The following is a 12547-nucleotide window of genomic DNA, read 5'->3' on the forward strand; positions in this document are numbered from 1 at the left end:
GTCCTGGGGTCCCTAGCTGCCACAGAGAGGCTCACCTGTCTCTGAGGAGATGTTCACCTCCACACTGAGGTCAGGAATGTGTGCTCCCTGGAAGGTAGCCACGCACAGGTAGGTGCCGTAGTCACTGAACCTCAGGTCAATAATCTCCAAGCTGCAGGTCACAGGTGGGAGTTCAGGGTCATTCCTGGTGATGAGCAACCGATCTGAGAACCTAGCTGGTTTCCCATTCTTGTACCAGGAATAGACAACTTTCTCCTGGGGTATAGCATCCACATGGCACGAGAGCTTCAAGTCCTGCCCTAACTGGATGGTCTCACTCTCTTTGATCACATCAGGGGTGATTTGAAACGTGGCATTCTTCATGGCTGGGACAAACACAAGTGCAAAACTGGTTAGGGACAGCAAACCATCTTGCATGGGACAACAGCTCTTTGCTCCTCAAAGGCAACATCTCCATGCAAAACCTGCCTCAAGACCTCCCCCAGTTATGTTCCCACAATAGATCCCCAGGGCCTCACATCTGGCAGTCTGGGATCATTCTCTAGCCCAGGACAGTGCTACAGTCTGGGATGAGGCTGCAAGCAGTGCTAGCACAACTGCTGGTCTGGGAGCAAAGAAACTTGCGCAGCAGCTTCTCCAGAATACTAATCTCTGCGAAGTATCACATTCACCCTCAGCTGTACAAGAACAGCCAGGAGAAATGCAAATCAAGCCCCTCCACCCTGAAAACCCATACACTGGGAAAAAGAGCAACTTACACCGCACCAGCAGGTTCACCATCTTCTTTGCTGGGTTCCCCACGTTGTTGATGGCTGTGCAATTGTAGTAGCCCGAGTCCTCCACACGGATCCTCCAGAGAGTGAGGTTGCCTCCTTGCACAAGGCTGTTGGGAGGCATTGGGCCAGGAGAGTGAGACCAAACCACCTCTGGCAGTGGGTCACCGCCCGTCAGAGAGCACTGCATAGTGATGTTGTCACCAGGGTTGACCACCAGTGTCTCATTGACAGACAACTTCAGAGCAGGTGGGGCTGGAAGAGTACAAAGAGGGACACTTCGGAGCTTGAAAAAGACCGACCCACTTGCCTGTGCAGAGCTTCGCACTTCACAGGATTTGTTCTTAAAGATGGCTGGTTTGAGTAGGGAGAGCTGGGGGGATCCAGCAATTCATTACAAACACAAGGTGTTTGTGAACCTAAAGCATTATCATTACAGTGTCTTTGAGTTAAAGCACCTTGCTCTGTCATAGTTCAGAAACACTGCAGGCAGGACCTCACACTGCCCCAGAACAGAGGTCAAACCTAAAACACTCCACCACTAGTGCTTAGGATTGGGCCACAAGGTAGGTATGACGTTTTAGCAGTGTTAGTGTAGGTTCTCTACGCTTAGGACTCAGATCAGAAGAAACTCCTGATGAACCCCTTTGCACAGACAAAATTCAGCAGTGGAGAATCCAAGGCTAGGGACTTCTTGACTCCTGATGCAAACAACTGCAGCAAGGCAGAAGGACAAAGGAAAGCTGCTGTGGCTCTGCATTACCTACCTGCACTGCATCCAGCCCACTCCCCTGCAGACATCACAGTGCCTTCTGTTCTCCCTGTCACTCCCCTGACTCTAGACAGGCCATGCAGAAGCATCACTGGAGAAAAAGCTCAACAGATAGCTCCTACTAGAGCACCTGTATCATCTCCTTTACTGAAACACTATTGTATGTACCACAATTAGTCTGCTTATGTCTTGGACAGAAACAGCACACTGGGCTGAGCCCTGAGAAAGAAAGAAAAAAAAAACAAAACAGGACAACAAGAGATGCATTGTCATAAGGCATGGGAAGTCTTAACCATGAATTGAGCTTAGCATTTCAGGACCCGAAGGAAAGCATGCTGGGAAGCTCTCTGGATGTCAGTGTTTACTGGACAGTTCTCACGGTCCCAAGGGAAGGTCAGGCAGAGCACCAGGTGCATGCCCAGTCACAGCCTGCTCCTTCTGCCTGACCACCAGAGCTCCACCCTGATGGAGAGATGAAGGAGAAAGGACAGGCTCAGAGGAGCCTGCTTGAATCCAACAGTTGTTAATGTTCAAGGACAGTTGGGATTAAACTGCTCCTCCTCTCATTCAGCGTTGCCATCCCCAAAAGGAATTCTGGGGAAGGTCTACCATTAAAAAAGGACCTTAGCTATCCCATGATACGCCTCTCCATCTTTCACATCCAACAAGATGTCTTTGAGAGGCAAAGCCTTTGCTCAGTGGCTTGCCCTTGCAGCTCAGAGCCTGACACAGAGGACCAGGAGCTGCCTGCACCATAACAGTCCATGAACAGCAGCTCTGCATCCACTCTTAACCTCCTTCATCTCCACAGGTGTCAGATACACTTCTCTGTAGACCTGGGGGCTATAGACCAGGTCACAGAGATTGTCTTTCATGCACAACTGAATAACTGGGATTGATTCAAAATAACTAGACAACCTCTCCTTTGAATACCCTAGCACGGGTTTTGGTTTATTTTATTTCTGCACCCTTCTCACTACATCCCCCTCCAGGAACTGATCAAAAAACCTTCCCTTTGTATTCTCTATTTCATCCCACGAAAAGCCTTTTAAAAGCTCTTGTCAGCACCATCACTGTCTCCATCCAGACAGAGTTGAGAAAGTAGCAGTCCGCAGCACAAAGGCGGGGAGTATGTTTTAAGTAACAGCCATAATAATGCAAAATAAGACATTGTTCCATATTCATGAAGCCTGATTTAACAGCATCATTATTTCTGCCTCTTCTCTCCGTGGACCCCACGTTAATGAGCTGTGCTAGATTTGTGTTGGATCTCTGAATTACAGCCCATACAAACAAGGCGAGGAGAACTGCTCTCTCCTCAGCACCAGCACCATAATTTAGCAAGGCAACTACTGCCATGCTGGGATATTGCTTTGAATCAAATGTCCCCTCCCTGGCCACAGCGCACGCTATTTGTGCCAGAGGTGGCCAGCTGTGCCTAAGGAAGAAGGTGGCTCCTCTGCCACCTGCACTGGTCATTTTGAGGCCAGCGGTTGCAGTCCTTGAATTTTAGGAGGCCACAGCCTGCGCTCAGAGCCTTTGACAGGTCTCTTCGCTGGAATCTTGGAAACAGTGTGCAAGGATTAATGCGAGCTAATCAGCAAAGGAAGGATTTGTATGTCCTCCCCAAGCTCCAGGTGGTGTCATGAGGCTCAGCGAGGCCCAGGAACACAGTAGCTCAACTCACCGTGGTTTGGTGGGGCAGGACACAGTCCCGTCACTAACAGGCTGTCAGATGAGCATAGCTGATACCAAATAGCTGTTCCTACCCTCTGACATTGAACTGGGCTTGAGTTCACAGGGCACACAGACAAGCTGACAGATGTAGCGTCTTGCTTGGGAATCTCTACCCATCCCCATCAGAGCCAGAGAAAGGCTGAGACCAGCCTATGTCCAGAGATAAGACATCAGAGTTGGAGCACAAACCAGAAGAGGTCCCGCGGGCTCTGGTTAAGAATTAGGGATCTTGTGGTGTTTGATGTGCAAATACGTGAACAACACTCATCTCGCCCAGCAGTGACATGTTCTGGGCAAGGCAACCCAAAAAAAAAAAGTGACATGCTGGTGTGAGCACTGCCTCAGGGTAGGTTGTGTGTGCATGCAAGAGGGAGGCAGGGAAACTGCAAAGCTGCCACCCACACAGCTCCAGGCAGCAAGCTCCCATGATGTGCCCCAAAATGGAGCCCTGGCTGTGGCAGCCTGTGCAGCCTCCCACTCCCACTCCTGTCAGCAGACAGAGGTTAACAGTCTGCAGACATTGTTATGCAGGAGATGAATCTCATTTATTTGTAACCTGTGGCAATTCCTTTTGTTCTTGGCTCAGAAAACCTGATGGCGGAGTCTGCTGAGCAGCAAGGGGACCATTAAAAACAAAGAGTCGCTTTCAATTCCCTTTGAAGTCCAATTTGCTGCAGAAAAACTGCAGGAGAATTAACCAGCTGGGCTGCTTAATTTTGCAGAAATCAAGGAAGGGGAAAACATCAGCCTGACCCTGCTGGAGCAAGTGATGACAGCCCGGTGCTGAGGTGGTCCTGTGGCTCTGCAGACCCAACCTGCTGGTCTAGAGCCACACAGCAGCAGCAGGACAGAGGAGACGCAGGCGAATCCTCCTTCCCATTAAGGCTGCGGACGGAGAACCCATCCCCTGCTGCAAGGGCCAACCTGCTAACGCAGAGCTGGGCAGAAGCACGTCTCCTTGATGGAGATCTGCCCAAAGGCCACTGCCAGAAGAGCCAAAGTGAACCAGCTGAGGAACAGCAAATGAACCGGGAAGAGAAGATTCCCTTGGCCTGACATGACCTGACCCACTAATTCCCCTCAAGGTCTGTAGTAGTTGGGTCTATAAATATTTAAGAGATCGATTTCCATGCACCTCAGCGCCCTTTGGGCCATCCTCGGTTGCAAAGACAAAGGCATCCTGAGCAAAGCTGCTCAGGATTCTGTGCACAGCCAAGGCTACAGAGGTTGCTAAAGCATGAGCACAAGAGGGAAAGAAAAGACCTATGCAAAAGAGGACAGAATTAAAGATTTTTCTTTAAATATTTTCTCACCTATGCACAATATTACCTACAGGACAAATAAGCCAGATAACAGAAGTATATTTAACATGAAATATTATTTAACACAAACCCTGCTCACAGCACAATGCCAGCTTCATTTTCACCTCCAGCTTTTAATGCAATTTGCTAGGAACACATTTTCCATGGCCCTTTTGAGCTTGTGGTATCAGGCTCCACTGTAACTATATAGCTAAACAAGAGAAAAATGACTAGATATATATGCTACGTGGACCAGGTTCAGACCTGAGGTAAGTACCTAAGAAGTTGGTGTAAATTCAGCCATATCACTGGCTTCTGATCTGGCTACAACCTGAAAGTACATTTTTCCCCATTCACTCAGTAAAGGGGCTGGACTGAAATGAAGGGTAGTTTCCCTGTGCTTGGGCTGGCAGGGGGGGAGTGGACATGAAGAGAAATCTGATTTTCTAACTCTTCAAAGGTAAAGACACAACAGGGAAGAAGAGCTGTATGAAATCCGTTCTTCATCGTGAGCACAAGATAAGTTTTTAAAGGAAATATTCCAGCATTCACTACAGTCTAATCCTGAGATAAACTCAGGCAGTGGTGTGAGCTGCTGAAGACATGTTCAGAGATCTTACTACATAGAGAATATTTTTTCTGACTTTAGCTATAGTTCACTTTCTTAAGATCATTAGTTTTCTTCTTTCTACATAAAATGATGCAACTATTGCTCAGCACCTTGGGCTCAAGTCAGATCAATAAACATAATTTATACAGTATCAACAATACCCCATCAACAGTTGGCAACATCAAAAGAGTTCTGTTTCCACTGCACAAAGATGACACAAGGGATGCAAACTGCTTTGTGTTACATTAGAGAGGTGAATAATTCAAACAACTACAATGCCTTTCTTTCTGATCATGGAATACCCCAGGGCTGGAAGCGATTTTCCTGACATTTACTTATTATTTGAAAATATTCAACACATGTGGGGGCTTTGTGGGTGGTTTTTTTGTGGGTGTGGTTTTGGTTTTGTGTGTGATTATTTTTTAATGGACAGGTTGCAATCAGGTCCTCGCAAGTATTTGGTACATGATACTCGCTTATCAGTCAGTTATTGCAGGTCAAGCAAGAGGCACCAAATTGATTCTGTTTGCAACTGGAGGTGCACTCAAGCACTGCCAGTATGAATATCAGTGTACAATTCATTTATTGGGAAGGCACAGGAGCCCATCGGCACCAGCAGAGCCTGTTAGCTGGGCAGTACTGAGAGCACAGCCTGGCAAACCAGGGCAGTCACACACGAATTAATTATTTGTAAGAACTCCTGCCGCATCTGCCCCGCTTTAGACTGTATCAAATCTATTTTTAAAGTCACTTAGAATTATAAATAAATAAAACAGTGTCTGGATTAAAAACTACCTAGTGCCTCAACACCTACACGTATTCTGTTTTAATGATCTCATGGCAGGCCTGGCCAACTGTACACAGAGCCACAAGAAATTAGAGCATCCCTGGCCACAAAACTTCTGTGTGAAAGATTTGTAATCCCAGCAGCCATGTATGTGAACGTGGGGTGCTGCAGGCCCCGGACAGGGGGCTGTGTTACCCTCCTGGAGGGGTAATGGCTGTTGAGCAAGCAAGAGGTTGAAGGGCTGCAGGGACCCTCTGCATCCCCTCTTACCTGTGGTGTTTGTGAGCTGGAAGGTGATGGATTTGTCAGGGATGCTGCAGACATTGCGGACGGACACCTGGCACGTGTAGCTGGCGTAATCCTGGGGCCGCAGGTTCTTCAGCTTCAGGACTTTGGTTTCGCCCTAGGAGTTGGGAAAAGAGTCAGGAAAAAAGACAGAGGTGTACAAACCACAGCTCATCATTGCAAGTCCATAACCTGTCCCAAAGTTTACAGGTTACCAGCAGCTCCTATCAAAACCTCAGGGAACTGTACAAACTCCAAGCCCCCCTAGCTGTATATAAAAGAGACAAAATGTTTGCAGGATTCTACCTCCAGGATTTCTAAAAACACTCAGCAACCAACTGACATTTAACCTGAAAGCACGCCGAACAGGTCTAGGCATAATTTCTCATCAACTGCTGTCAGAATCATCTTGTGGAACTTGAAAAACCTTAAGTGTCCAAGAACAGACCTTGAGATCTCGCATTGAGATGTCAGTAGGAACCCAAGTGATGTCACTGGGGTCTCAACATTGCAAAACCAAAGTAAAATCGGAGCCAATTCAGGCATTAATGCTGGCCTAAATGACAAGTTCAACAGTTACACTGTGAAAATTTGGGGGGGGGGGGGGGGGGGGGGGGGGGGGGAGGGAGGGGTGATAATTCAGAGAAATACTCAAAGGACCCTAAAAAGCTTTCTGATCTCTCTTCTCCAGATTCTAATCTCATTTATGATGGTGTAAATCCAGAGTGACAGCACAGACTTTGATAGCCTTTTCTCATACTATGGTAACAAAGAAAATCACTCCCTGGCACTCCATTAGTTACTGGCTTGTTACAGAAACAGAATCAAGTTGTTAAATTAACAATAAATGCATTCTGTAGATTTTTATTTATGGAATGTGGAAAGCTCTGAGACGCATCCTGTGGTTTGTACACCCTGCAACTCATATGTCTTCCCACGACAGCTTGTCGCTGTTGTTCTCCTTGTGTTTGTCTAAATCTCTTTTGGAGAAACCATTCCATAATTGCCTGCAAATGTGAGAAGGTGTCGGCATGACAAATCCTCTTGAGGACAACCTCAAGGGACTGGACAATGAGCTCAGGGATGCTAATATGCAGAGAACAAGGATCTGAACTGAGTAAATTAGAAAGATAAATACCTAGGAGACGAATAACCCTGTGAAAGTCCTGTCCCCTGAGATTTGTTTCTATGCCGCACAAATGATGGCATTTACAATGTGCATGTCAGCTACTCACTTACAGGGTCATATGTATCCTGTTTATTGATTAGTAAATGTTGAGTAAATGTGTATAAAACTTCAGCGTAAATAAGTTTTAAAAAGTTTAAACAGTAAAGTCTTCACCTCCTTTTAATGTAGAAGCCTACCCAAACCTGACACTGATACCATTCATCTCTAAGACAATATTACAAAGCTCTGTGAAGGGTGCTTTGTTAAACATAGTTCATTTGAGCACCAGCAAGATTTTCCTCTCCCAATAGTGTTGCAGAGGTGTGTTTTCATTAACTTCTACTCTTACCAACATAAAACTCACAGGTTTATGCTGGTGCTACGGAGAGGACTGTAAGGGCATGCCTGTGTGAGCATGGCAGTCCTAACACCCTCTTCTCAGAGCTGGGAAAGACCCATCCTGGTGGGAGCGTTGCCTGACAGGAGCTGCAGGATGCTGGATCATTTACACATTAATGCTGCAACACGGTGAAATTCTGCCAGATGCCTTATTTCGCTGAAGAAAATATCTCAAGTCGTAAGACATCCTCTCATAAGGCAATGTCTCCTGTTAATTACACAGAGCTTAGTGAAAGCTGGAAGAGCCCATGGTGGCTTCCTCTAAGGCCAGGGATGTCCTGGTTGGATGCCACACAGCACTGGACTAGACAAAGCTCTCTTCAGAGCCCAACAACAGTGCTGACCTACAGCGTTTCTGCAAATCTCCAGCTAACCTGCAGCTCTCTCCTCTCTTCATCCCCCTGAATGTTTCCATTTGGCTGCCCATTTCCATGACCTACAGAGACGGCGTGTTTCAATAAAATATGAACACGACTACATTAACTGAGAGGTTGCCTGGAGCATCGCTCAGAAATCAAACTCGGCCAGAATGTGCTCACAGGGCCCAGCTTTGGGAGTGCGAGGAGGTGCGTGGGATGAAACGGGCACCCTGGGCCCTTTCAGCCCTCCCTTCCCACCCATCACTGCCTCATGCTGCCGAACAGCCTTGCTGGAAGCACTGGGGCTGGTTAGCATCTGAAGGACATTCAGAGCCAGAGCTCAGCTTAGGATAACATGCCCAGAGTGCCTGGGCAAAAGAAAAATTCCCCTCCATCTCCCGCTGTGTTGGTGAGCTAATTACCGTGAAGAAAGTGGCGTTCATAGGAAGAAGTCTACCATAGGCAAGCAGGAGAAGCAGAAAGGATGTGGATACCCTGTCACAGGACGACAGTCAGAAACTGCCTGGGCAGTTGGTCTGCCTCTGTTCCTAATGGCCATTAGGAAAAGTTCTTCATCATTTCCCTCATGGATCCCACAGCAATTCCTGCCAGTCACTCACACTGCTGAACAGGAAGCAATTCCCCTGATTTATGGAGCTTGGGCGCTCAGTTAAGAAAAATAAAAATCAGTAATGGGACATAGAGACCCAATCTTGGAATTGTTTGCTTGGATTTTAGTCTCAGCCATCCAACAGCCACACAACCTCATTAGGGGAGCTGTGATCTGCTCCCAGGGACAGTGCCAAGAAGGAATTTCTAGGCTGTCATGCTCCCTCCTGCTGCTCTGCTCCTCTTGCCCCCTGGGAACCTGCATGCAGAACTAGGCTCTACCAGCCCTTTTGGAGACAGTGCTCCTTGCAGCGGGCACTACCCTCTCCCCAGTATCATAATCCACACAGGGAAAAAAATGTTGCCCACTACTGAGTGCCCTGCATCAGCAAGATGCTCAACACAAGCTGGTGGAGGTTTGGATTTTTTCACCTGTGTGTAGAGGGGTTCATAGATGTCCACGCCATTGTCCTGACTGTGGGAAAGTGTCTCAGCTCCCCGTTTCCAGATGAAGCGAGCTGGTGGGTTGGAATTGACAGTGCAGCGGAGGAAGACAGTCTTCTCCTGGTAGAAGCTGCCACGTACATCACTGATGGTCTGATGAATGGTGAGAACAGGTTCATCTAGATCTGGAAGGAAGGTAAGGAGGGTCGCAGCAGTTGTTAGTGAAGCTTGATCTGCATGTACAGCCTGCAGAGCAGATGATGCTCCAGGCGCCATAGAGGAGAGGGGAAGCTCCCACACATTTGGCTGATGACAACTGCTGAATTAAGAGCTGATCTGAGGGCAGGTAACACAAACAATATCTAACAGGAACAGATAGGAGAAGCCAAAATTGCCCCACTCACCACACAACCTTCAGAGAATAGAAAGCACCCTCTGGTCTGCAGATCCCATGTGGTCCTCAAGCAAACTGCCTGCCTGTCACACGCCTCTCAGACCGGTGGGCTGCTTCACCTTCCCCAATGACACCCCATACCCCAAATCACTGCTCTCTACTTCAGTGAAAGGTCAGAAGGATCCCAGGAAACTCTGCTCCATCATCATTTCTTCTGCTCCCACTTTCCACTTCCCAAATCCCTCCTGAAATCATGGGGCTAAGCCCATGGCTGTGAGATGCCCACACAAAGGGCATGACAAACCTTCAAGTCAGTAGAAGTTAGGACAAGATCAAGGAGCTGAGATGAAGAGTCAGTCATCTTCTAGACAGGAGCAAGTCTCATGGCGTGCCATGGGAACACGAGATGCAAAATGCTGTGAAAGGTATGTACAATTTCTCCCTCTTCCTATTAAAATATCCTCTGTGTATTCTCTTCTTTTCAAGTTCTATACTGACTCTCCCTCTTCAGCAAGTTCTACTCACTGCATCCCTATCACCCACCCCTAAACTGATCATATTCTTTTCTGTTTTCTCCTTTTACAGAAAATGCTCCTTCCAATTCCCTCACCATACCTGTACCAGTCGTGCAGCTGTCACGACTGGGTCCATGGTTATCAGTCACTTCACTTGCAAGGACACAAGCAATAGCCCTGCAGGGAGCATACTTTATCCACCCAGGGCACACTGTTCCCAAGGGCTGCCCTCCAGCTAAAGAAGTGATCATTTTCTTGGGCTTTTGCACCAGACACCAATGTTTGAACATCAAGGAAGCATGGGGAAAACCTCAGAAGGGTTCTTCTCCCAGAACCGCTTTGAGACTGATTGGGATTAAATGTAAAGATCCCATTTGACAAGATGGGACCCTCAAACTGAAATCTGTCCCCGTGCCGTTAAGCATGTCATATAAGGCATCTGTTGACCTCAGCTGAAACAATTCTACATTTTCATCAGTCTTATGACCCCACCTTCAACTGCAAGGAAATTGAGGCACACACACCCAGTATTCCCTTGTGCTGCCAGCACTGTCTTCTGCACAATAACAGAGAAGAGAAGAACACGTAGTCATCACCTCCTGCTCTCCTATGCCATCTAATTTTCATTATATTTTATTTTAGAGATTTGTAAGTTTGGAAATCTGACTTCCAGAAAGGAAGGCGGAAGTAGGAATGAGTTTCTGCTAACGTGTCATCCAAATAATGCATGTTCTCTGCTGCATCACAAGTGTCAACTTGTGGATCTGCATATTTTAATGAGCTGTATGCTTCATAGACAGCAATTGTAATGGAACCTGAGGTTTGTCAGCTATGACCACACCCTAGCTCAGAGATATGAGTAGAGCCATTAGCTGAACAATAAGGTACAAAAAAAACAACCCCAAAACAAAAAGCCACCAAAAAAACAAGGCTGAAGAAAAACATACACAGGTGGAGAAAAAAGGCTCCTCTCTGTACAGTGCTATCTCCGTGTGGCCACAGGGTGACTGAATTTTACACCAAGTTTTCCTGGACCAGGACTTTGGGCACAGTCTCTCCTCTTTTCTCCTTCTTTGTCCTTAACCCTCCATCATTTGTTCACACTTTACATGGGTAACTCTGTAGCTACAATCCTTCTGAGGCTACATTTCTCAGCAGGATGCATGGCAAAACACCTCCCTTACTGAACAAACAAGATACTCACCCTTCAGGTCTCCTGGCTCCCAGGTACTCCCCACACAGAAAACAACATCTTCCTTTCAGTTGCTAAACCTTTCCTCCCTTGAATTTTTCAGCCTTCTTTCGTAGCAGTCAGGTCTAAGTCTAGCCCTTCAGAGAAAAGCTAAAATAAGACCTACGACAACATGTATGTCCTTGATGTACAAGTAACACCACTGATGTCAGTGAGCTGCACAAATGATAAATTTGGCCCAAGGCAGCTCATGGAGATGATCACATGGGATGTTTCATGTGCAATGTAAGCTTGTAAACATCCATTCTTTCTTTTTCTTTACTTTCCCTTTCTTCCACATGGAAATAGTCCAAACAGCAGCTGCCTCTCTGCCAGTATCTAACCAATACTTTAAAACCTCACTCAGTGCCCGCTTGGGGCAAAGGAATAATGTGCTACACAGGTTAGTGTTTCCAGTTTAATATCCTCTTGGCATCCTGGCACCAGTCGCGCTCTCTGCACAACCTTGCGGTCTAATACTAAAAGTATGAGTGAGGACTCGCACTAGTTGTCAAATACACCAAGGTTCACATGAGGGTGATTACTTACCTCCAACTACAAATTGGGATGCAGGGAAAGAAGGGGTTTATTTTCAAATTCTGGTTCATTCAGCTGAAGGTTGCCTGGGTGAGCGTTCAACAAAACCTGTGGCTTTTCCTATGTGTTCCCTTGTACCTACTGCAAATACTAGCAGAAAATAGTGTCTCCTCCCCAAAAACCAAGTGAGCAGAACAGAGGTGCATTACCAAGTCCATCTGCAGAGTAGATGTTAGTATGAGAAAGCCCTTGGCCACCCCATTAGCCCCATAGTTCTACAGGTCAGAGCTGCACGAGGGACCACGGGACACTACATCACTCTAGCTCCAGCCTGCACCCCAGAAGTAAAGGGAGCGTCCTCAGGGCATAAAGAGATTCATGCCACAGTCCTGTTCCTAGAGACACAGGCTCTGGCAAGGTGTCACACTGAGGCTTGAGAAAAGCAAGTTCCTTTTGCAATGGAGAGTTCTCATATGTCTCCACCACATGTAGGAGAAGAAATGGGCAGAGAAGGCAAGTAGATATAGGTGGGTGTCAGAACTCCTCCAAACAAAGCTATGCAATGCCCATGAAGAAATGCTCATCCTATCCAAAGTGGCTGCTGCAGAAGCAGTGTATTTTCCCAG

The 12547-nt window shown here is 47.1% G+C and overlaps 1 protein-coding gene across 3 annotated transcripts in view; it reads right to left on the bottom strand.

Moving 5' to 3' along the window:
* The window catches only part of MDGA1 (MAM domain containing glycosylphosphatidylinositol anchor 1), a 144253-nt gene that overhangs the window by 80638 nt on the left and 51068 nt on the right, over positions 1-12547 (bottom strand). For 2 of the 3 annotated variants that reach the window (XM_075750085.1, XM_075750084.1), the window contains exons 4-7: positions 9233-9429; positions 6251-6383; positions 759-1028; positions 36-365 (exon numbers count right to left, since the gene is read on the bottom strand). In XM_075750085.1, the coding sequence (XP_075606200.1) occupies positions 36-365; positions 759-1028; positions 6251-6383; positions 9233-9429 (930 nt within the window). The remainder of the gene's footprint in view (positions 1-35; positions 366-758; positions 1029-6250; positions 6384-9232; positions 9430-12547) is intronic. The other variant, XM_075750087.1, reaches the window with a different exon arrangement.

The sequence above is a fragment of the Balearica regulorum genome, chromosome 3 (genome assembly GCF_011004875.1).
Source record: "Balearica regulorum gibbericeps isolate bBalReg1 chromosome 3, bBalReg1.pri, whole genome shotgun sequence".
Lineage (NCBI taxonomy): Eukaryota > Metazoa > Chordata > Aves > Gruiformes > Gruidae > Balearica > Balearica regulorum.